The 24,240-nt window shown below is 31.5% G+C and overlaps 4 protein-coding genes and 1 long non-coding RNA gene across 5 annotated transcripts; 3 read left to right on the top strand and 2 right to left on the bottom strand.

Annotated features, from left to right (window-relative positions):
- The first annotated feature begins 1,619 nt into the window (after positions 1-1,619).
- LOC108339812 (uncharacterized) lies at positions 1,620-4,007 on the top strand. The gene is made up of 3 exons (XR_001833117.2): positions 1,620-1,710; positions 2,230-3,551; positions 3,627-4,007. It is a non-coding gene; the product is annotated as an uncharacterized LOC108339812 (long non-coding RNA).
- A 274-nt stretch (positions 4,008-4,281) lies between these two features.
- Positions 4,282-6,040, top strand: LOC108339977 (uncharacterized). Its single transcript, XM_017577210.2, has 2 exons — positions 4,282-4,781; positions 5,209-6,040. Exons 1-2 carry the CDS (start codon positions 4,363-4,365, stop codon positions 5,240-5,242), a joined length of 453 nt encoding a protein of 150 aa, XP_017432699.1. The 5' UTR covers positions 4,282-4,362; the 3' UTR covers positions 5,243-6,040.
- A 3,784-nt stretch (positions 6,041-9,824) lies between these two features.
- On the bottom strand, positions 9,825-11,641 carry LOC108339078 (aspartic proteinase CDR1). Its single transcript, XM_017576228.1, has 3 exons — positions 11,510-11,641; positions 10,662-11,045; positions 9,825-10,598 (listed from the first exon to the last, which is right to left on the bottom strand). Exons 1-3 carry the CDS (start codon positions 11,639-11,641, stop codon positions 9,825-9,827), a joined length of 1,290 nt encoding a protein of 429 aa, XP_017431717.1.
- Positions 11,642-12,484: 843 nt separating this feature from the next.
- LOC108340110 (proline-rich protein 4) lies at positions 12,485-13,644 on the bottom strand. Its single transcript, XM_017577336.2, has 2 exons — positions 13,500-13,644; positions 12,485-13,368 (listed from the first exon to the last, which is right to left on the bottom strand). The coding sequence occupies exons 1-2, from the start codon at positions 13,579-13,581 to the stop codon at positions 12,716-12,718; spliced, it is 735 nt and encodes a 244-aa protein (XP_017432825.1). The 5' UTR covers positions 13,582-13,644; the 3' UTR covers positions 12,485-12,715.
- A 3,301-nt stretch (positions 13,645-16,945) lies between these two features.
- On the top strand, positions 16,946-18,405 carry LOC108339696 (aspartic proteinase CDR1). Its single transcript, XM_017576885.2, has one exon. The coding sequence runs from the start codon at positions 16,947-16,949 to the stop codon at positions 18,225-18,227; it is 1,281 nt and encodes a 426-aa protein (XP_017432374.1). The 5' UTR covers position 16,946; the 3' UTR covers positions 18,228-18,405.
- Positions 18,406-24,240: the final 5,835 nt, after the last annotated feature.

Genomic DNA, 24,240 nt, shown 5'->3' with positions numbered 1-24,240 from the left:
CATAATCTTGGCCAAATACAATCTATCATATCACCGACAAGGTTAGTCCGTTAACATCTATAACCATAATTGAACATAGACTAGGATCTCCTACCACTCTCACCACATAACACATCCTTCTCTATTTGAGACTGGATCACTATTAGAGTTTTAGGATAACCACCAACAACAGGACCCTCAACATCAACACATACACTAATACCATGCCATTATAGAGTTTGTCCCTGAGACTCATACTATATTCAAATGCATAATTTCATATCCAACATCATAAAATACATTCATCACAAAAATAATACAAAATGAATATATCACAAAATAAATTAACAATAATAAAAAATATCACTATAAATGGTCACCAGAGAAGAATCAAATTTTGGCGAATCAAACTCACCATAAACGCAAGTACATACGACTGGTTAGATCAAACGAGGGCTGCTCTATGATCAGGGATGTACCAACTCTGGTTTTTAAGATTTCTCTATCCTACCATAAAAAAATAACCTTAATATACACGTTCTAGAGAACCAAGAAGTTGAATCTGGTATAGCCGGTTATACATCTTCTTATCCTTCCAGAAAGATGCAAGAGAAAAAAAAGAAACAATAAACATTTTAGGGAACCTAGAAATTGAATCTGACATAGCCGATTAGACATCTTCTTATTTTTCCAAAAAGATGCAAGATAAAAAAGAAAAAAAAAACAATAAACGTTCTAAGAGACCAAAAAGTTGAATTTGAAATAACCTGTTAGACATCTTCTTGTCCTTAAGATGCAAGTCAAGTCTAAATTAACTATAACTTTTCTATTTCAATTCACACAATTTTTATAACATATATTTCTAAAACTCTAAATATTATAAACTGTGATTTGATTTTTTATTGTCACAAAATTAAAAATATATAATTTAACTTTTAATGCTTTAACGACTCAATTTATTTAGCACTAAAATATTCCGAATCTTCTCAGACAACTTAAATACTTTTCTTTGTTGATTTTGTTCAGATATGAGAGTGTTAATATTTTCTTCACTTACACTTTTACATTCTTATGAACTTCTCTTAAATAAAAATAATAATAATCTTGAATGACTTCCTGTAACAAAAACAAAAATATTATTAAGTTAATATAAAAAAAACATACATATGTAAAAGCTTAATATATATTTAGTTTGAATGATTATAAAATATAACAGGCTTATCCCTATTTAATATAAATCAAGAATATAATATTAGTATTTATTAATTTAACTAACAATAATTATAATAAACTCTTCTGTTACCAAATTTTTAAAATCATATATCATTTTACAAAAAATACTATCATTGTATTGCATATACCTTATTATATTAATGAACATTCACTTTAGTACAAAAAAAAATTATTTGACAAAATTGATAAGTTCTTTTTACTGAGTAATTTTTATTTATTTTATATTAAATTTATAAAGCTGTTCATAAATATATCTATATTCTAAAAAATTATTATTTCTGTTTTCATATTTCAAGCAATTCACTTAATAGTATTATTTAATAAAAATAATTAAATAATAAGGCAACTTGTACCGTCACGTGACTGACTAAGTGCTATATAAATGTAATCGAAAACACTCAAAACTCACAACATCGGCGTCTCTCGAAATTCTTGTCTCTCGGGATTCTTTTCTTTCACATCATCGTAGTTTTGTTGCTCCGGTAGCCACTGTCTGAGGTGAGTGAGTTCTCCACTAATAGCTTTTTATATTTTATGTTAAATTATTGAAAAAAAAATGAGTGTACTTCAATTTTTTTTTAAATGTTATCAATTTGTTTCAGTTTTTAATTTTTTTCTTAATAGCTAATTATTCTTATTTATTTATTTTTTGTTCAGTTTATAAATATAAAAAAAAAAACATTGTAGGTTACACCCATGTCTGTTTAAAAAACATACTTTTTAAAGTACATGATATCTGCTCTATGTACTTGTCCTGTATATTATGGACAACTATTTTATATATAATAGCAGCTTAAAGTTTTTTCTTTCTTTTAAGAAAATGTTTATTTTATATATATCATAAAAGAAAGAAATTTAAAATAGCTAATTTATCTCAGAAATTCAGCACTAAATTATCAGACATTCTAGATGAAAGTATGTTTATATAACAAGAAAATTTTGTTAAAGCGATAAAAATATTTTATTTACAAATAATATTTCATATTAGTCCATCTTCTAAACCATGCCATTTTGCAGACAAGTAAGAAGAGAAACATCATTGTGGAGGAGATAGCAACATTAATGGCATTATCCACCTCAAAATTGTTTTCTTGCATAGACTCTTATACTACTACTCATCTTGTTCTTTATTGTGAACCAAAAAATTGCTTTGTGTAATTAGCTTATTAATTTACATGCATATGTTTTGGTTAATTTGAGAATATATATCTTTATTTTATGTTTAGTTGTTGTTGGAACCCATTCTGAGTTATGTCTATAAATATTGGTGAGATTTTATATCCATTTTAATCAGTTTAACAATTTTTTTTTTCATATTGATTTCTGCATTGTGTTGTTGTTAGCCAAATTATGATTTAGGATCATATATATTGTTACATGCATTTGGTTATATATCATTGTTGATTTGAATGTAAATTTTTACAATCAATTGGGTCCTAATGAATTGTAGTTGTAGTTTTGAAACCATATTATGAAAGGATAAAATCTTAATCTAAAAGGTTAAAAGATAATTCTTTCATTATATGATTTACAAAATTGAAATTACAAACCATTAGTAACATGTTTCGCCCCAATTAGTTATAAAAATATTACATAATTAGAGTTAATCCATCATGATATTTATTTAAAACATGTGACTGTATACATAGTTAACAACATAGTGCATTATTGAATATAAAAAAAATGTGATGTATAGATTAAAATGAACATTGAATCTCACCAATGCATATAACCATCCATGAACAATAAGACTTGAAATTATGATATAATGTGGTTCAGTTTAACCAATATATGAATGTACTTTTAGTACACTAATAACCCAATAATTAATTCAATTCATACCTAACAATGTGAGCCCTCATATATAAGTTAATGTTAGAATGTAAATTTTCACACTAATTTTACTTAAACATCATTTAAGAGAATTTTAACCTCTGAACACTGTTCTTTGTCTTCTTCTGATCTGTCAAAACAAAATTGGCATGCAAAAGACCAATGCATGGCTGTCTGAGATGCATTCTCTGCCTTTTCAGGAAATAATTAAAAAGAAAATTTGTCATTTTCTGGTTTCAAAGAATTATTGTTTCGAAAAGTATTCCAGTTACAGCTGTGATGCACCAAAGGAAATCCTCAAGCAACCACAGAGAAAAAAGAGAATATCATTCTACAATTACATTTATCATTTTATATTGTTTGTCTGTTATTTGAAAACTTTAAAGTAACAAATAAAATGAATAAATTTTGCTTAAAAATAACAGGAAAAACTAGAAACTATTTATTTTGTGATTATATTGACAGGTTCTTCTTGGGACTTATGGTATCTCCGAACTTATACACAGGTTAATTTTACTGCATATTATCTTTAATAGCTGTCATATTTAATATTATTACTTAATGAATTAATGGCTGAACAGATAAAGACAGAGGTGCAAGGTTGAAACGAATGAAGAAATGACAGAAACTGATTCATGCTGCTTGAATACACATGGAAATATAATATTTGAGTTTGATCTGAGTGTATGTACAAATGGCAGCCATGCAAAAGGGTGAGATTCAAATTCATCAAGGCTTCTGTTGTGCAACACAGTAAATGCAGCTGAGATGTATTATTAGAGTGAAGAGCCTCAATCACAGATATTATGTTAAGCTTCCAATCCTGAGCTTAGTTATTTTAAATGAGAATTACAATCTTACAATCACATTCAGACATTGTTGAGGTTACAGTTTTTATTTTTATTATTAACAGTAACTTGTAATAACATTTTACAGCTGTAAATAATTTGAATTTCATGGAATATTATTTCTTGTTTTGCTTTTTAACTGGATTAATGCAATTATGTCTCGGTGGATGGAATCCCAAATGCCAAGAAGGCCGAAAATTTACTCTGACAGCCTCCAAAACGCAGACCTTGGAATGCAAAATTTCCATTGAATTTTCTGACAGCAAAAGTCACACTACTACAAAAGTCGCATACTGATGAAAAGCTTTCTCTCTTAGACAACTTGGTGCCTGGATGCACTATAAATACATATAACTTTTACGTAACACAATCAAAGCACTTAGAATTTTTCATCGTTATTCATAGTTTCTCTCAAGAAAACACATCTTGCATATACACATTTTGTTCTTTGTATCCTTTTCGTTAGAGAATGTGTTTTCAAACCATAATAGCTCTGGTGCACTACAACGGTCGCGTCATCAATGACGAGCTTCTGTCATCACGATTTGTGAGCGAAGTTTCACGATATCTTGAAGTGAATAACTTCATGGCAGTAAAGGCTCTCAAACAAACAATTCTTAATTTGTTCATTGCTTCCAATGGAAAATCATACACCGTTGATTTGTGTTACCGTTGTCCCGTGAAAGCAAATGATCAGTTAAAGATTTCTTATCGTACTGTGATGATTGAGGATGACGACGATGTAAGATTCGTGATTGGTTATGCCAAAAAATACGAACCTCACGTACAGCTTGAGGTCATGGCATTCATCCGAGAATACATCGAAACATCTGCTGATGTCATTTGGGAGCACTTGGAAAAACAGCTAGGTGATTCATTAAATATCGAGTAAGTCTATGATTTTTTTTTTTAAAATTTCTAATGTATGTTTGTTCTTCAATTTCAAGATATGTTTGTTATATCCTAATTAATAATATTTTTGTTTTACTAATTAAACCAACCATCAACCACATATAATTAAAATGTCTATTGTTCTGCAACCAAACTTGTGTAATATTCTTCATTAACATTTTTTAGGTGGACACAAAAAACATCGTAATGAAAATGCAGCATACAATTCCATCGTAATGTATCTTTCAACTAATGTTTTGTTTTGCATACACATTCACATCATTTTAATGGAATGATAAGGTTCGCTGGTAAAAAAAAAATGGAATCATAAATTAAGGTTGAAATGAATTTAATAATGCAATTATCTGATAGTTGATAGATAAATTTCTGTATATTAAATCATTTCATTTTTATTTCTTGACAGCAAAACACAGTCAGAAAGGGGTTCTGCTATATGAGACGAAACCAGTACATCAGTGCATACCAGTTTTACCTGCTAGAAATAGCTGATGAACTCAGTTGAAATCGAAAATGCACAACATTTGCAGCTGCTTGTAATAATCGATATAACGCATCACCATTCTACACGTGATTAAGAAAATAAACAAATTTATAGCAAGTCACTAGGCATTTTTTTTTTCTTTTTCTTTAAAAATTAAAAATATAAATGTTTTATTATTCAAAATATTTGAATATTGTATATTGATTGTGACGGTAACAGATCAAGATAAATGTCCTCCTCGTTCATCCTATAACAAACATGCAAGGTTCAAAAGTTATACAATAATGACAGAAATCGATTCTTCCTTCTTGAATACAAATGGCAACTACCAAATTCATTAGTGTTCGTTAACACTTTCAATTTGAAAGTTTAGAAAACACTGATAAATTGTAATACTAAAGTTGCATGGCTGCCATATTTATCCAAGAAATATGAATCCGTTTCTTATTATTGTATAAATTGAAATCTTCATGTTAGTTATAGAATGGGTTAAGAAGACATTTATCTTGAACTGTGCCAGTCACAATCCATGTGTAATATCCAAATATTTTGATTGATAGAACATTTATATTTATCACTTTTAAGGAAAAAAAAACTAGTGACATGATGCTATAAGTTTATTTATATTCATAATCACAAGTAGTAAAATGGTGATGTGAATGTAGAATGTTGGTTGTACATGATAGGGTTTCGACCCCCAAATTTTGTTATATGTATACATTAATATATGAATATTTAATTTTGTCATGTTATATATATTTAGTATTCTAAATAATTTCAGATTTATGGATAAAGAAAAAAGAGTCACACACACAAAACTTCACCCATGAATAGAAGGCATCACATACGAGGTCGCCGGTTTCATCTTCTCTTGAACCCTAACATCTCACACAAATATATAGAACCCAGACATGGATGGATCAAGGGAGAATTGTTCAAAGTCATAGGTTGTTTATTGTAAAATTTAGGATTAATTACTTGTTTCGTCATTTGGTTAACGAAAAAGACATAATTGATTCCTTTTTCAAAATTTAGAATTCATTTTTAACAAAAATTAGAATTCAAGAGGAATTTGTTTTATTTTTGGTGTAGTTATGTAGAAACTTTTTGTAATCAAACTTTTTTCAAGAATTAATAAAATTGTAGTTAAGGTTGTTTAGATTAAACTAAATACAAGTTCAAGTACAATCATTTAATTACCGTATACAAAATGTGTGTTGAACTTTGACATTTTATTTAGTTTTATTGACCAATACTATCAAATACCATATCTAGAATGTGTCAATCAAATAAGTTTTTGAAGTTCTTTTTTTCCTCACGCAATTATCTCCCCCTTGTGATGGTGGTTGTGTCATCGTAATTGTTATAATTAACTTATTTATTTTTAATACTTGTTTTGGTTAATGTTTGTTTAAACAACTCTAACTTCTTTATTTTTAAGATTTATTTTAAACTAGTCTTATTTATTTTAGTTTATGTGTGTTAAGTCTATTCCAATATTATTTATTTTTAATATTTATTTTTTTAGCATTCGATGTTAATTTTATTTATTTTTAATTAACGTCTACTAATCTTATTTACTTTTAATATTAATTTATTTAAAGTGTATTAAGTCAACTATAACACACATTTATATTTAATAAAAAAACTTTTATTTTTTGATTCTTTTTTATGAAAATTAATATCGTCTAAACATATTTCAGACATTACTAAAAAATATTTATTTACTAAGAAAAGTAAAAATACGTTTACACTTTTTTTTTAAATATTCTTTTATGTTATCTTAGAGTGGTGAGTCAATTATGCTAATAATAAAAACTAAATTTATGTTTTGTTATATAATAAAAGTTTAATTGCTTTCTTTCTTTGTCTTTAGTTTTGTTACAGTGTGTCAAGTTGGTCTTACTTTTTAAAAAAAATTTAATTGCGTCCACACTTGGTAAACTTTGCCTTAATCAAGTCATTTTTGTTAAATAGAAACAAATGGAATTAAGTGTTTGATGATATAGCATAATGCTAACATGTTATTTTATGGGGATATAGGTTGTGACGGGTGAGTGAATTAGAGGTTGACGTGGAAAGTAAATAATGACATAATAGAATTGGGGAAAAATTAAATGTTACTAAAATTAGGGGTTTTCTAAAGGAGAGGAAGTTAGGGGTTTTGCGAAGGAGAGGAAATTAGGGCATTTGTGATAGAGCGTTGTTGAGTTGGTGATCGCACACATTTGTTCATCTACATTATGAACATAGAATCGCACAAAATTGGGGGTTTCGTTCACAGAACCACATTTGGGGATTTCGACACACATTTGGTAGTGTTGGTGTTGGTGGAGTATTTCGAAAAGCAAAGTTCGTTCCGTTCGAATGTGTGTTTATGGTACCTTTCGTTTTGTGTATAGTTGTTTTCGTTGTGGTCCCCCATAAAGTTTGATTTATGTTTGGTTTGTTTCTTTATTGTCCCTCATCATGTCTGTTGTTCCTTTGTTTTTAGTGCCTCATTTTCGTTGTGGTCCCCGTTATGTTGTGTGGAATTATTTATTTATGTTATGTTTATGGTTCCATATAAAGTTGTTTTAGTTATTTATGGTCTGTTTATGGTCCCCCATAATACTAGGGATTATATTTTGTTACTGTAGATAGATTAACATAACATTTAAGCATAGATTAACATAGTATTTTGTGTACTTTATAACCATAGTGAAAATAATAGTTTTATGTTACTTGGGTAAAGTAAATGTAGTCTCACAAGAATTTTTAAATTAATTGAGATGGCTAACTCAGATATCGAAGTTGTGTTTCACCATACAAGTATTGACAAACCATTACTTTAAAAATTGACCTAGACAGATGGAACTACTTTGAACATATTGTATTTATTTACAATATTATATTTATTTACAACAATGTCACCTGTCATTGTTAATGTTGGCTATTCAATTATTGGATGTTGAATGCGTTACGCTGTTTTTATACTAGTGAGTGTTTTTTATATTAATAATGTTAATATAATAATATTGGTGTAATTGATATAATAAATTAACAATTCAAATTACTTTTTCTTCCATATGACAAGTAAGATAATAAAAAAAATTCGTATCCACATATATTTCCGAGGTAAAATTTGTGATGGGTATTAAATTAATACTTTTAAGTAAGCATTCAAAAGCATCATTTCTATATTCAGATTGATGTTTTAGTCCTCCGATCACATGCCTTACATTCATGTGCTACGAACATTTTATTGTCACCAAAGAGGAATTGAGTAGTTCTCTCGATAGAGGAGTCCAATACAAGCCCAAAGGGAAAGGTGAGAGTAAGGAAAATGATATAGTATAGAATTTTGTGGACTGCTAAAAGTAGATGCATAAAATATACTTGCTCTTATTCCTAAAAAGATAAAGTGTTGTGCAAGGATACGTTGAGAAGTAACAGCAGAGGGAACGTATGACAAGAGAATAAAAGCCAAAAAGATTAAGATTAAACATTAAGCCAAACAGGATTAAGAAGCTTAAATAAAATGTCCACAAAGTCCCTTTACAACAACTCCTGACTGCTTTAAAATATTCTGCAAATCTAAAAAGTTAAAACAAATATGAAAATAAATGTTGAAAACTATTTTTTTGGGTCGTTATTATTAAAAATTGAGTTTTGACTTAACTCAACCCCACAAAATCAGTTTGTAAGATGAAGTTTGCACACAGTTATAAACTATGAATTGACTTTATTTTATTGTCGATGTGGACTTCCAATAATTACATATATATAAGTTCTTTAAATATGTGTGAGGTAATTTACTAAACTGTAATTAAACTTCAAGTGGTATTATGATATAATGCTTCTGCCAATAATCTTACTTATTTATGATTTTAGTCTTCTACGTTAGGTACAACATAATAATACCCAATTATGTAGTGTTTTTTAATTTGTAAAAGGATTAGGACATCCCAAATGTCCTATTATATTTATTTAATACTTTGTTATTGCTAATGATAGGGCTTCCATTTGTTTTCCTTAAATCTCATCTCAATTTTTACATGCCGCCAATCCCAAAACAATATTCTTTAACAAACAAAAACAACAAGAAACAGCTAATTTGTATTGGTTACAAATCCCACAATTAATAAGGAATGTCACTTTATGCTACTTTGTAAAAAAGACGCGGTTTTGGATTAATTGTTAATGAAGAAAGCGGAGCCATATATGGAGATTGAGATTAAGAATTCGGAAAGAAACAGAAAAAAAAATATAAAAAAAATAGAAGCATTAATTTTAGAGGAAAAAAAATATAAAATAAAATAAAATAATTCCTTACTACGAAGAAAGTGGAGTAATTCTTAATCTGAATTTGTCGGTGGCTATGGTTACATAAAGTTCACCTGTTATACTTCAAGTGAGCAGTGATTACTCAACTGAATCAACTATATGCACGCATAAATTATAACATTGTATTGAGTTTGAAAAACATTTTCAAGGAATGTTGATTAATTGGTTTTATTATTACAAGCATCAATCATAGACCAAATCAAACAAACAAATCACTGTTGAACACAATCCGTGGGCTTAAAGGAGACTGTTTTCTTCTGCAGATCATAGCCAACCAAGATGTTTTTCTGAGCAAAGTTTCCAAAGATGGAAAAGGTTTTACTAGCCATGAAAGCAAAGCAAACTACCCCATCACCTCCATCAATGAAGGAGTTGCCAACAGTTAACTTCACATCTGCATCGCCACTGAAATGCAATGTTATCACTGGTGCATGCAGTTCATGAAATGCACCTTTATAGCAAAGGCTCAACTGGTTAGATGGATCCTTAACACGTTTTAACTTAACTTCATGTGCCACTGCTGATTCCAGCTTTGAGTAAACATCATCTGGCAAAAGAGTGAGTGTTGTGCCTGAGTCAATTATGATATTTCCCTCTCCATTATTAGATTTTCCCAACCTTATTCTGTTTTCTCCAACACTGAGTGCTTCCAGGGTCAGGTAGTAATGACCATGATAGGTTATTGGGGTGGAAACAGTGCCATTCCCAGAAACCACAGCAGCATCTCCAAAACTGAGTTTGCTAGCTATGTTATCTATTGGTGCAAGACAATAAGAAAACTTTCCACCTACTGAAGAACTCAACTGAGATATCAGCGACAAAGATCCTTGACCTAAACCAACTATGCCAGAACTTTTCTCTTCAGAGAAAAAACTATTGTTACGTCCACATCCTATCACAGTTCTAGGAAATTTGACAGAAGAGCCAATGGTGGAGCCTAAAGTGAGTGTCTCCAAACTAAGATCTCCCTGCGAGTATCTGCCATCCTGATAGAAAATACTGTATTCACAGTTTTTCTTTTTGTGTGAATTGCAAGAGTTATCTGACACTGATTTACATGAAGTAGAAGAACAAGGAAGGGTTTCGTAGGTGGTGGAGTTTGAAGGATTGAAGATTGGAGTGGTTTGGTCGAAACATGTTTTACAAGGTTGACACTGCATCCAAACAATATCACTGCCTGTGTCAACGATGCCAAAAACTTGGAATTCTGGGGTTCCAACTGAATAGCTCATCACGTAGTCACCTATACCTGGTGTCACAGTGGACTCAGCTGTGTTTTTCGAGACAAAAGTTTGGTTGAAATGGTTAGCACGACGAAGGGAGCGATGAACAGCTTTGGCAACTCGTCGGAGTTGAGTTTCTGTGGGACGATAGAACGGTGATTTTGGTGAGTCACGGTGGATGATCTCCACAGTGAAACCACCATTGCAAGCCTGTATGAAAGAGAAGAAATAAAGACATAGTAAAAAAAGAGTGTGAGAGGAATGTGAGATTGATGTCATCACTAAGAACTACAGAAATTGATTAAACAATCTCCCAAATAATTACTGCCACACTCCTTGTGACAATTATATTGTTGAATTGTGTCTCAAAAAAAACAATTTTATTGGAATATTCTGATAGCATAAAGTTTTAATAATATTTTCATTAAATTGTTGTATTGGTGTAAATAATTGACTTTTTATTGGAATATTCTGATAGCATAAAGTTTTAATAATATTTTCATTAAATTGTTGTATTGGGAAATAATTGACTTTTTAATAAGTATGTATAAACATTAAACTCACATTAAAAAAACATTAAGTCAATTTTTGGAATAAATAAAATAAGTATGTATAAAAAAAATAAAGACAGGTTATTCGAGGTTGGAACATTTATTCTCACTCGTTTTCAATACGAGGTTCTTATCAATTGTGTCACAAACTTCCCATATAAATATTGACATAATTGATACTGTATCATCCCAGCAATACATTGCCTCTACACAGTTATACATCACAAACTTCCCATATAAACTGGTTTTGATCATTGATAGATGTTAGAAACTGCACACTTATAGTATTCCGTGTCTCAGCAATAATATAAACACTGGTAGTCATAAAAAAAATTCTGGTTTATTTCCCAACCGGTTGATCATAAATTAATGATGTCCCATGGAGATTGTACATTGATCAAAGGGCAGAAGTTAGTAGAAAATAGTATAAAGTTAAAGAATTGAAAGAATTATTAAACGATCTAATTGAAGGTTGTCAAATACAACAAGTGTTTACTGAGTAATTTAAAAATTAATTAAATATATATATATATATATATATATATATATATATATATATCACTTAATTAAACAATTCATTGAATTTATTCCGAACTCTAAGCATAATAAAACGTTATTGTCTTTTGTAAACCTAATGGAAATGCATTGTTAACTTAAGTCATATGTTTTTAACTATCTTTAATTGCTTTTTAAGTTACTTAGTAATTACATCTATTAATGCATTTTTGGATTAAATTTTAAATAGTTTTTCTATGACTTTTTTTTTTCAATTAAGTCTTACTTATATTTATTTCTTAAATATATATGCTAGTCGGTCAATCAGATTCTTATGCGCAGACGCTAACCAATATAGTTATATACACGGATGTAATGTATATATTCTGTGGGTAAATTTATACTAAATATATATTTTTAATGGGTTCAAGTAAGACAAGTACGGTATAAATATCATTCTTAATTTTGTTTAAATACATTTTAAAAAAGTAAGTCATAAAAAATAAAGTTTATAAATTCAATTTGTAGAATTGAAGTCTTGTGTAAAAATAGTTATATCACTTTCACACAAAATTACATTTTAAATAGCCCACCTCTTCAATATGTCAAATGGAAATACTAATTAAATAAAAATGCAAACTCAGTAACATTTGTTATTTTAATTAACATAATATTCAGAACTTCATTAATGAAAAACATCAAGTACATATATATTTGGAATGGAGTACACAAGCCGGGTACCAAAGGATTATCCAAATTATGATTGCGGTTGAATTAAAGATGGTGCCACATATATAAAACCATTATCCTTATATTTTGAAGAGTGTTATGATTTTAAGGAGCTGGAATTGGCTTCTTAAAAGACAATGGTGGTAGAAATGGTTTCTTGAATTTGGGATCAAATGGTAGTTTAGGAATAGACTTCTTCAAGAAAGGCTTTGGTTTTAAGAATTCCTCTGACTCAATGTTAGGGATAGGCTTAGGAATTGGCTTAACAAATGGTTCTGGAACAGGTTTAAGGACAGGAATTGGCTTAACAAATGGCTTTGGAACGGGTTTTAGGATAGGAATTGGCTTAACAAATGGCTTTGGAACAGGTTTAAGAATAGGAATTGGCTTAACAAAGGGTTTAGGAACGGGTTTAAGAATAGGAATAGGCTTAACAAATGGCTTTGGAATAGGTTTAAGAATGGGAATAGGCTTAACAACAGGAATTATCTTTGGTATTGGCTTAACTTTGGGAATAGGTTTTGGGAAAATACCTTTGAATTTTGCTTCTTCACTGGGAATCGGTTTTGGTGTTGGTTTCTTATACAATGGAATTGGAATAGGTTTAATGAGAGGAACTGGCTTTGGAATAGGTTTAGCAAATGGAATTGGTTTAGGAAACAATCCTTTGAACTTTGCTTCTTCATCATCATGTCTTTCTGCATTTACCTTTTCTAAATCTTCATTCACAATCATCCCATTCTTGCTCACTTCATTCCCTGCATAAAAAAAATGCAGTTATTAAATAACAAAACAAACACAATATAGAAAACGAGTGAAGTTCATGATGGATTAGTCTCTAGTTTAATATATTTTGAAAACTTACTAAAAAAGAATAATAAGCACAAACCTGAAATTTGAGTTGTGGAAAGAACAGAAGCTAAGTTGAGAAGGAGCAACAAGGGAAAGAAGAAGCACAAGAGTTTTCTCATTGTTAAAAGAACTAATGGAAGCTAAAAGGAGAAATGTCTGAAGGCTTGAGTCACAAGTTTATGCATAATCACATTATTTATAATGTCTAGCTTTCAGGATTTTTCTTAACAGCACCTACAAAAGCTTTGAGTTGATTTGTGAGTAGTCATTACATGGTTTGAAATTTTAGATTATATTAATTAGGATGATAATGTGGGTGGTTGCAGCTTTGATGTTTGTTTAGAGAGGTCAATAGTCTTTAACACCTTTGTTTTTGGTGTGTTAATTAATGATGGATGCAGGCTATCAGCTTATAAATATGAAATATAAGAGTTTAGAAATTCTATCATTTTTACACAAACAGTATTTTTCTTGCTATAAAGTTTTCTACCATTCAGCATTTTTGTTCTCGAAACAATAAAAAAGAAAAGAAACAACTAATTTGGGAGGCTCATTTAATGGAGGAAGCATCCATGCATTATGACAGCAGCAACAACAACGGTGTTAAACACTTTTGACTTCTATAAACCAATTCCCCTTGTTAAGCCAATCCCTTAAACCAAAACTATTTCCCATTGTTAAGCCAATTCCTTTTCTTAAACCAGTTCCAAAGTCAATCCCTTCTCTATGATAAAATTAAAATTGAAAAATGAAATCCATTCTGTGATTTTCTATTCATATATTTTTATACATTTTTTTTTATATTTACTATATTTTTATATCATTTTTCTCCAGCAAAACAAAACAAAATTAAAAAAATTCTAATTGTATAACATTTTGCATTGCTATACCAACGTGTAATTTAACTAAAAAATATATCCACCTCAACAATCTCCTCAGTCGATAAATGGATGTCATATATTTTCAACTTATTTAATAATTTTTCAAAAATCTAGTTTATTGATAAAAATCTTCAAGTCGGCCTTGAAGTATTTGACAATTCCAAAATATTTTAAATAGTTTTTTCTTAGAGCAAAAATTATCAACCTCTATATATATATATGCTTTAAAAATTATCAACATACATATTTTTTATTTAATTTTTTTTTTCAGTTGTTTGGCCAATATTAGAGATTTTAGTCATGATTTACCAATATTCATGCATAAAAGTATGAGATATCATAGTTTATGTAGTTACTTTGCAGGTCTATAAAATGAGCAAATGAATAAAATTTAAATCATTCTCTCTACCTAAAGAAAAGCAATAACAAAGTAACAGTACACGAATAACTTTAGAAAGACATTTGTATAACATTTAATTAGTCAAATTTTTCGAATTTGCATTCATATTTTTAGTTTATTTGTGCAATTGTTTAATATTTTCCATTATAAAAATAATTAAAATAAATAATAATAACTAGTAAATAAGACCAAACTTATAATAAATAGTAAATTAAGAATAAAGTAAATGAAGAAAAAAAGTAGAAATAATTTGAGTTAAAGCATGCATAGCAATGAGGAAAATATTTTTACGGGCAAAACAAAATTTTATCACTTTTCTTTTCATATAAAACAACTTATTAAATTGATTGAGTATAACAAAGGATCTCTAAACCTTATTAACCTTAATGTCTTAAAAAATAATATAGATAAAAAGATTGAAAACACTTTTTATAAATTGATGTGTTTGTGGTGTATTTTTCTCATGTCAATTAAGTTGTATTTATAGGTAAAAAAGTGAGATATAGGAGTGAAATATAATAATTCTGATTAAAAAAAAATATAATAAAGTTAAAAATTGTTTAACCATAAATATATAAAAAGGATTTACCATAAAATCAGTAGTCTATAAAAAATATGACTAGCAGTAAAATTATTTATTTATTTTTAAATTATATTAAATATTTATAACCTTTTCTCTAATTTTTTAGATTTAATGTGATTTCAATATTTATTAAAATGAATAAATGTGGTCAGTTTCATTAAATTAACATCCACTTTTTCTTCTTCTCCAATCTATGTTCTCTTCTTTTTCTTTATTTTTATTTCTTTTCCTCTCCAACAAGAAGTCTTTTTGTAGAATATTGTTTTTCTTGTGTGGGAAGATGATATATAGTTAAGTTAACTACGTAATTAAATATTAGTTTTTTATTCGTCAAACATTCTATCTTTATTAACATTTTTTTATAGTTTTATTAAAAAAAACTGGTTTTTTTTAATTATTATTTAAAATATCATTTTATTAAACGTAATATATTTATAGATAGCTCAGTAAATGTAACTGTGATCAATGAGAAGATGAATAGAGATAATATTAATTAATAGAAATGTTCATTTATTTAAATGTTCAATAATTCCCACAACTATCTTCCACATCAGACAATTATGTTCAAAGTGCTTTTATTATATTAAGTATAAGGCTTTATTATATAAATAAGTATAAGGGTTAAGTATGCATTTATTATTTGAATTTTGATACGAAATTAAATTTCAATTTTGAAACTTTTTGAAACAATTTAGTCTTTAAATTTTAAAAATAAATAAAAATTGTCTTTTTAATTCAATTATATTAAATTATTTTTATGTGTTAAGTGATTTTTCATTCAATTGGAGCTAAAACTTGTTAAATATATAAACAATTCAAATACTGAAAAACATTTATCTCAGAAAAAAAATTAATTTTATTAAATTAAAAAGTTCACATTCATTCAATTTTTATGTTTAATAATTAAAATATATCAAAATTTCACAATGAATGAATTTCAAGTTCTTATTTCAAATACTAAAAATATACTCTAACCTATCACAAAATTCTTTCTCTAAATATTTAACCCAATACACCTCAAACTCATAACCCAACTCATATAACACAATACTTGTCTACATGTTTGATGATTTATTTGAAAGATATTTTACTTATATTTTTTTATACTAAACTAGTGAACGTAAGCTCATTTTCCTTTTATGGTGATAAAAAAAAATAAAATTATTATTATTTTAATTATAAAAATAAATATAAATATTTTTTAAATTTATTAAAATATGGTTAAATTTTAAAAATATAAAATAAAAAACTTATATAAAATAATCATTTTAAAAGTTAAAATTGATAAAGTAATTATAATTTTAAAAACTTAAGGGTAATATATATATATATATATATATATATATATATATATATATATATATATATATATATATATAAAGAATGTAGAAATAAAAATAAACTTTAAAATTTAATAGTATTAATGTGACTTTAACTTTTATACATAAAACTAAAACACCAATGAGGTTACTCTGAAACACGACATTTCAATTCGCGTGCATGAATTTCGGTGGTTGTCAAATTTGTTCTCACACACACTTTAACAAACTTTGAATGTATCACTAGAATCTTATAAATTGTGACTAGGAATGTGCTAATATTACAAATTTGAAGACTTTGATGACAACAATGTCATGTTCCTCAGTCCTAGTTCTTATTCTGCTGTTTCTTCACAGCATCTCTTCCTTAGATGCTCACAAAGGTGGGTTCAGTGTGGAAATCATCCACCGTGACTCATCAAAATCACCGTTGCATCGTCCCACAGAAACTCAATACCAACGAGTTGCTAATGCAGTGCGTCGTTCCATTAATCGTGCCAATCATTTCAACCAAAACACACCTAAGGCCAATATAACACGAGATGATGGTGAATACCTTTTGAGCTATTCAGTTGGAACCCCACCATTTCATGTTTATGGTATTGCTGATACAGGAAGTGACATAATTTGGTTGCAGTGTAAACCTTGTGAATCCTGTTACAACCAAACCACTCCAATGTTTGACCCTTCAAAATCCAGCACATACAGAACCCTTTCTTCCACTTCTACAACATGTCAATCAGTGGAAGATACCTCTAAAGATGGAGACAATTGTGAATATACCACTTACTATGGTGAGGGGTCACAGTCACATGGAGATCTTAGTGTGGACATCCTCACTTTAGACTCCACCAATGGCTCTTCAATCAAATTTCCAAGAACTGTCATAGGATGTGGACGAAACAACACTATGTCCTCCGAAGAGAAGGGCTCTGGTGTAGTTGGCCTTGGAAGAGGACCTGCGTCCTTAATATCGCAATTGGGTTCAATTGGTGGAAAATTTTCCTATTGTTTGGCACCGATGTCTAATACTTCTAGCAGACTCAATTTTGGAGATGCTGCTGTGGTTTCTGGGGAAGGGACTGTATCAACTCCAATTCTCTCAATTGGAGATGCTGCTGTGGTTTACTTCCTAACATTGGAAGCATTCAGTGTTGGAAACAAGAGAATAAAGTTTGGAAGCTCCTCGTCTGAATCTGATGTAGACGGAAATATCATAATTGGCTCAGGTTCAACGCTCACTCTTTTGCCAGATGATGTTTACTCAAAGCTGGAATCAGCAGTGGCACATGAAGTTAAGTTAAAACGTGTTAAGGATCCATCTAAGCAGTTGAGCCTTTGCTATGAAAGCAGTTTTGATGATCTGAATGCACCAGTTATCGTGGCACATTTTAGAGGTGCAGATGTGAAGTTAAATGCTGTCAACACATTTGTTGAAGTGGAAGAAAGGGTAGTGTGCTTGGCTTTCATGTCAAGTAAACTTGCCTTCTTTGGGAACTTGGCTCAGATAAACCTTTTGGTTGGCTATGACCTAGAAAAGAAAAGAGTCTCCTTCAAACCCACAGACTGTACTAACCTGTGATTGTTGCTTGTTTTACTTAGTATCTGTGAGTGGAATAAAAATATATATTTTAACTATTTTAGTTCCATTTTATTATTGATAACAGAAGATGAGAGAAAACAAAAATGTTGAGAACCTTTGCCAACGTATGAACAGACTAAAGGAGTTGTTTTTAATTTGCTTAGAGGCATTTTCTATCAAAAATAATACAGCATTATAGGGGCTTATATGTGTATAGCTATTACCAGGTTTGAATTCCAATGTCATACTCTTAAACCTAAAACTGATAATGTTAATCACTAGTGCAAAAATAGCATATAACATCACGCGGTCAACATCCAACCACTGAATAATCAACATTAAAAAATGATTGGTGACATTTTTGAAAATAAATGTAATTTTATTATACGTTGTTTAGAATTGTAATTCGATGTCAATTTATTATATATATTAGGTAAATTTTGCGAAAATGTTTGGCGCAAAGGTGAAAATGTATTTACGTATGGCGAGTCGAATTCCCTAGAATTAGACGTCAAAATGATATAAAACGTCGAATGCCCCCGCGTTAGACGTTAAAAGATTAGTGAATTCAATAAAAATTTGAGCAGGAGATTGAAAATTCATTCACTTTATTTTAGCGCGCGATACCCTCTTCTCTACTCAAACTTTTCTGAAACGAAGTTTGACAACCATCACATGTAATCTTTCTTTTGTTTGTTACAAATGCATGTTAATTAAGTACTTAAGGTTATATTTTTCATTTGTTTTGACCGATTATTTTCGTGTTCTTGTCCTTTACAGGCGCATTCCGCTTTCTCTCTCACTAGTGACAATACTTTATTTCGACGAACCCACTTTTGAAAGTTAGTTTTTGTTTTCGTTTTGAAAAACATATTTGTTGAACTTGTTTGTTTTTTTTTAACTTGTTTGTTGTTTTTGTTTGGTTGAACATGTTTGTTGTTGTTGTTTGATTGAACTTATTTGTTGTTTGTTATTACTGTTTGTTGTTGATATTACACTACACGTTCATAGTTCATGTTTTATAAAATATCAAAAACTGAAATTTGTTGTTTTCCTACTTTTCAGATCTCGTAGAGTTGTAAAAAAGGATCACAATTAATTAAAAAAACAAAAAAAATTGATTAACGTTGAATATTGACAAAATTCGATGTTAATTTGATTAACGTCAAATTGTTCTATTTTCGACGTCAATTTAACGTCTCCCGAAATGATGTCGATCTTGAATTCAACGTGAAAGGCCGAAAAACAACGATGTTATATGATAACGGTTTAAAATACCATTATTTGTGATGTAATTTTGATACTAAATACCCATTTTTTACTTAGAAACTTGCTTGGACTCATGCTTTTTCATTAAATTGTGTGAATAAGAGAGTTGAGGTTGAATTTGATGATTTTATGACTAATTTCCATTGTTTTGATAGGTAATGAGAGAATGCGGAAAGCAGAGATGAAGTGCTAAGGAGTTAGAGCTCAGAAAGGCCTGGAAAAGCACCAAAAGGAGGGACTGCACGAAGCTTGGGCGCCCTATCTTGAGGCTTGAGCGTCGGAAAAACGATGTCCACCGTCCGAGCGCCCTCCTAGGCCGCCTAGGCGTTGGACCCCGAAGCCCGGGCGTCCAATTGAAGGCTCAAGCCCTAAATGAGGACCGTTGTTGGGCGATTTCGGCAAGCGTACCGAATCGTTTCAAGTAATAAACCGGTAAGACCAGGTATCATTTTCCCAAGAGACTCGTAATACTAGAGAATTGCGCGATTAACAACTCATATAGACTCAAGAACATAACAACAATTTACAAACAAGTGCAGAAACATAAATTCACAAGTAATTACAAGGTTGGACTTTGGTATTGAAGGCACTTGGAAATGGAGAAGACTAGAAATGGTATGAAATGACATTGTTAAGGTTAGTTTTCACCAATGCACTCTTGTGTATAACCAATTTTATCTCCTCTCTATCAATTTACTAAAGTCAATCCACTAAAACACTCTAGCCCTAATCCCTTAGGTGAAAGAGCCTAGGTTTTCCTTATCAAACTCCAATCCCTTGGACAATCTAGCAAGCAAACCCGCATTAAAGAGCTAGGATCTTAAGACAACATGTGAATCATCTTCCATCCCTAGAATCAATGACCACAAGGACTCTTATTTCAGTTCAAGATTTCATCTTACGTCCCCATAATCCATGAAACACCAAAATCAAGTCATGAACGTCCCCATTACATGCAAGCTTTAAGATCGGAAACAAGAATACTAGCAATTGATAGAACAGGCATATATATAATCAAATCATTCAACAATTACACAAGAATTCAGAGGCTACAACTAATCCCAACAGGATGGGTTTGGCTCTCCATTTCCATGGAGAGCCTTTAAGCTTACAAAATGGCCATGGAAGAAGATGAAGAACCCAAGAGGAAGAAGGGAATGTTCCCACGAGCCCTAGCAGCCCTCCAAGCTCTCCTCTGAGTGAAATCGCGCCTTCAAAGAACCAAATACCCAAACCCCTTTGCGTTTTAGGGTTAAATAAGCTCTGTCAGACACATCAGCAAAAGTCGCGCCCGGCGCACTCTCAGTCGCGCCCGGGCGTGAAACTCTCTGGAAAGTAATGCTCGGGCGCCCCATTTCTCACGCCCGGGCGTGAAACTCTCTGGAAAATCGCGCCCGGCGCCTCTCTGTCGCGCCCGGGCGCGGACCATTCTACGACGAGCGTTCTTGCGCTGCTGACGAGCGTTTCTGCATGTGCTTCCTTTGGTTCAGCTCTATACATAGTTGGAGACTCTTCCAAGCTCATTATTAGCTACAAAAGAAGGGATTATAGATAAAAGTACATCAAAGTAGCCAAAAACACAATTATTTAGAAAACAAGACAAAAGAAGATGATTTAACAAGTTATAAGTTAGAAAGGAGTTGATTTTGCTACTAAAATGATGCTTAAATAATGGTAAAATTTAGCATTATCAACCGTCCACCGCCCGGGCACCCTAAATGGGGTGCCTGAGCATTGTGCGTCGTGGATTAGGCCTAGTTTTTGCTCTGTTTTGACTTTTTTGGACCAGGCCCTATTTCTACTCTATTCCGACTCTATTTAAAGGACCCAAACGGTTTAGGTTTTGTATCTCTGGCTGGAGCAACACAACAGCACATTCTTCTACTCTCTGAAGGCGGATCTGGAGGCAGGAACTTCCTCCTCTACTTTTAGGGTTTCACTATCTCATGCTTTTCCATTATTCATCTAGTTTCTTCATGTCTATGGGGAACTAAACTCTATTTGTTGTGTGGGAATGATGTAACCTTGTGAACTCTCATGTATTTGAATTGATTCTTAATCATATATGCTTTTTCATTAATTGTTAGAGTAATTCATCTATGCTTATTACATGCCTTGTTTAACTCATTCATCGCATGATCTATGAATTGCATGAGTGTCGAGAGGTTCCTTACAATTCAGGTTCTTGTTGAATTCTCCAAAGATTAATATTTCTCAAGGATGAGGGTGTGAGTCTTGGTCGTCCTAAGCTCTTGATCTTCACATTTAACCAATGATCTCGTTTCTTTTAAGTCTTAATTAATCGAGTTATCACACAATTGTTTAGTGCCGAGAGTCCTCTGGGATACGATACTTGGTCTTACCATTTTATATTACTTGTGCGATTTGGTACACTTGTCAATCCATCAACATTATATGATGTTTTTACTAGTGAATACAATCTCTTGTTTAAGATGTATTAGCTTGGCTAATTATTATTTTTTAAATCATTTCCAAAATCTTGGCTGATAGGCTTGATAGTGTACCATTACTAGAATTATATTTGTACTGTATAATCGCCGGTCAGCCATAAACCGGGTGGCCGATCATCTAACTATAGTATGACCAATCGGTCAGGAGTGTTAATTAATCAATAATTAATCAGAGTAATTTAAGTGATTAATGGGTATCAAAGCAATTAAAGTCATTAATGGGTATTATAGCAGTTAAAGTCATTAATGAGTAATTAATGAAAATAACAAAAATCATTTATTAGTAATTAATGGGTCAGACCCGATTGGAGGCTCATCACAAGGTCTATAAATGTAGGTTTGACTTTGAGGTAGGATATTTTTTCCACAACTCATTTTATCCCAACATTATTAAGCAGGGTAACCGACTTAAGCGTTAGAGTACTTCTTGCTTGTAACTCCTAGACATACCGAACGACGAGGATTCAAAGGTTATTTGGAAATCGAAGTTTGGAGCATAGGATCGTTTATACAAGGAGGTAGCATCGACCCCCTAAACCAAAACATTTTGCCGCCCATCGTGGGGCCCGAGGACGATAGACGAAACCGAGTGGTGACCACAAGGAACATGGAAGAACAATCAGATTCGATGGAGCTAATTCGAGAGATGCAGCGACATATGCAAGAAATGCAGAGAAGACATGATGTTGAGATAACGAATTTAATGGCCGAACATTCTACCAAGCGAAGGGAGCAATCTGTCCAACAATCGGTATCGCTCACTCCCACTCATTCGAGGGAAAACAACGAGGCGGGAGAACTGAGCAGGACCGAGTAGGAAGCAAGTACCGCAGCGACTAGGACAACCCATTGTGTCCAAACCGTTCGGGCAAAGGGATTGTTGTTGTTCACTACTGTTGTAATGAAGGCATCGATGCCAGAGAAGAAGATGACCCTAACGTTCGAGAAATATGACGAATCAACTGACCTGGACGAGCACCTTTGCTCCTTTGTAAACACCATGGCTTTCTACTCCTCAAGTGACCCGGTGTGATGAAGAGCATTTTCTTTGTCACTTAAAGGGGAAACGTTGACATGGTTCAACACTCTACCCACAAACTCGGTAATGTGCTTCACCACCATCCGTACTTTGTTTGGTAGGCAATATGCCTCAAGTCGGGCTCAAAGTCTTAACCACCTGGCGCTAATTAGAGCACTAAGCAAGGGAAGGATGAGACATTGAAAAATTTTATGGATCGTTACAACGAGACCTCTCGACAGGAGAATGATGTGAGCCAGGAGTTCATACTCAACAACCTATCCACGACGTTGAAGGTCGGCACATTTGTGGATAACATGTGTGCTAGGCCGCCGAGGACCATGGACGAGCTGTAGGAGAAGGCAGCTGAATTTATGCGCATAACGCATTTCGGAAAAGGCAGTGGGAGAAGGCTACAACTTCATCGGTAGGAGGGGAATGACGGTGGCGGAGACAAAAGGGGTGGCCTGAAACCAAAGGACCTTCCCGGGTCCAAATTTAACCAATACACACCTTTAAATGCTACAAGAGATAGAATTCTAGAGGAAGCGTTAAGTGTCGACCTCCTTCCTCCTCTGAAGAAGAAGCCAACACCGAGAAATGCCGACGATAAGAAACATTGTCGGTACCATCAAAATCTTGGGCACACAACTAAGGAGTATGCACGACTTCGAGACAAAATAGAACAGTTGATCCGAGCGGGTCATCTCCGCAAGTATGAGAAAACCCAACGGGTGGAGAGAAGCCCCCTTCGAAGAAGAAGCCCCGATCGTCTCTCCTAAAGTACCTTAAAAACACTAGAAAGGGTAGTAGGTTGAATAGAAAAATTTTTCGCAACCCTTTTGATATAGCACGTATCGAACTCTTGAAATTTTATTCTAAATCCTTAGACGCTTGACTTGATAAATATGTATGATAATAGTTTTTGACGTGCTATTTAGAATATAAGAACTTCCTTTATGAAAAACGATCGTTTAGCTTGGAAGATTCTTATGTTCAGAAAATATACTATAGGTTTTAACAAGAGGATCAACAAGAGAAAAGATAATTGCACAAAAGATTTTATACTTGTTCTCTCCAACTGAGTTATGTCCAGTCTCCTTCGCAGAGGGTTTCACTATATTCTTCACACGATTACAAATGAGTATTAGCACCACTCTTGGTACTTAACAACCTTAGCTGCGATTTCCTTTCAGTATTTGAACCACTCCTGGTACTTAGCAACCTTACTAAGATTTCTCAACTCAAACAGAGT

The sequence above is a fragment of the Vigna angularis genome, chromosome 5 (genome assembly GCF_016808095.1).
Source record: "Vigna angularis cultivar LongXiaoDou No.4 chromosome 5, ASM1680809v1, whole genome shotgun sequence".
Lineage (NCBI taxonomy): Eukaryota > Viridiplantae > Streptophyta > Magnoliopsida > Fabales > Fabaceae > Vigna > Vigna angularis.
Note: the sequence above shows the minus strand (reverse complement) of the source record. Positions and strands in the feature narration are given on the sequence as shown.

Coding starts and splice junctions, on each gene's coding strand:
- LOC108339977 (XM_017577210.2), top strand. CDS start 4,363: ATGTGTTTTCAAACCATAATAGCTCTGGTGCACTACAACGGTCGCGTC. Junction 4,782..5,208: donor GGTGATTCATTAAATATCGA/GTAAGTCTATGA, acceptor ATTTCTTGACAG/CAAAACACAGTCAGAAAGGG.
- LOC108339078 (XM_017576228.1), bottom strand. CDS start 11,641: ATGATCAAAACCAGTTTATATGGGAAGTTTGTGATGTATAACTGTGTA. Junction 11,046..11,509: donor ACACAATTGATAAGAACCTC/GTATTGAAAACG, acceptor TCTTTCATACAG/GCTTGCAATGGTGGTTTCAC. Junction 10,599..10,661: donor CTTCTACTTCATGTAAATCA/GTGTCAGATAAC, acceptor ATTTTCTATCAG/GATGGCAGATACTCGCAGGG.
- LOC108340110 (XM_017577336.2), bottom strand. CDS start 13,581: ATGAGAAAACTCTTGTGCTTCTTCTTTCCCTTGTTGCTCCTTCTCAAC. Junction 13,369..13,499: donor TTCCACAACTCAAATTTCAG/GTTTGTGCTTAT, acceptor TTTTTTATGCAG/GGAATGAAGTGAGCAAGAAT.
- LOC108339696 (XM_017576885.2), top strand. CDS start 16,947: ATGACAACAATGTCATGTTCCTCAGTCCTAGTTCTTATTCTGCTGTTT.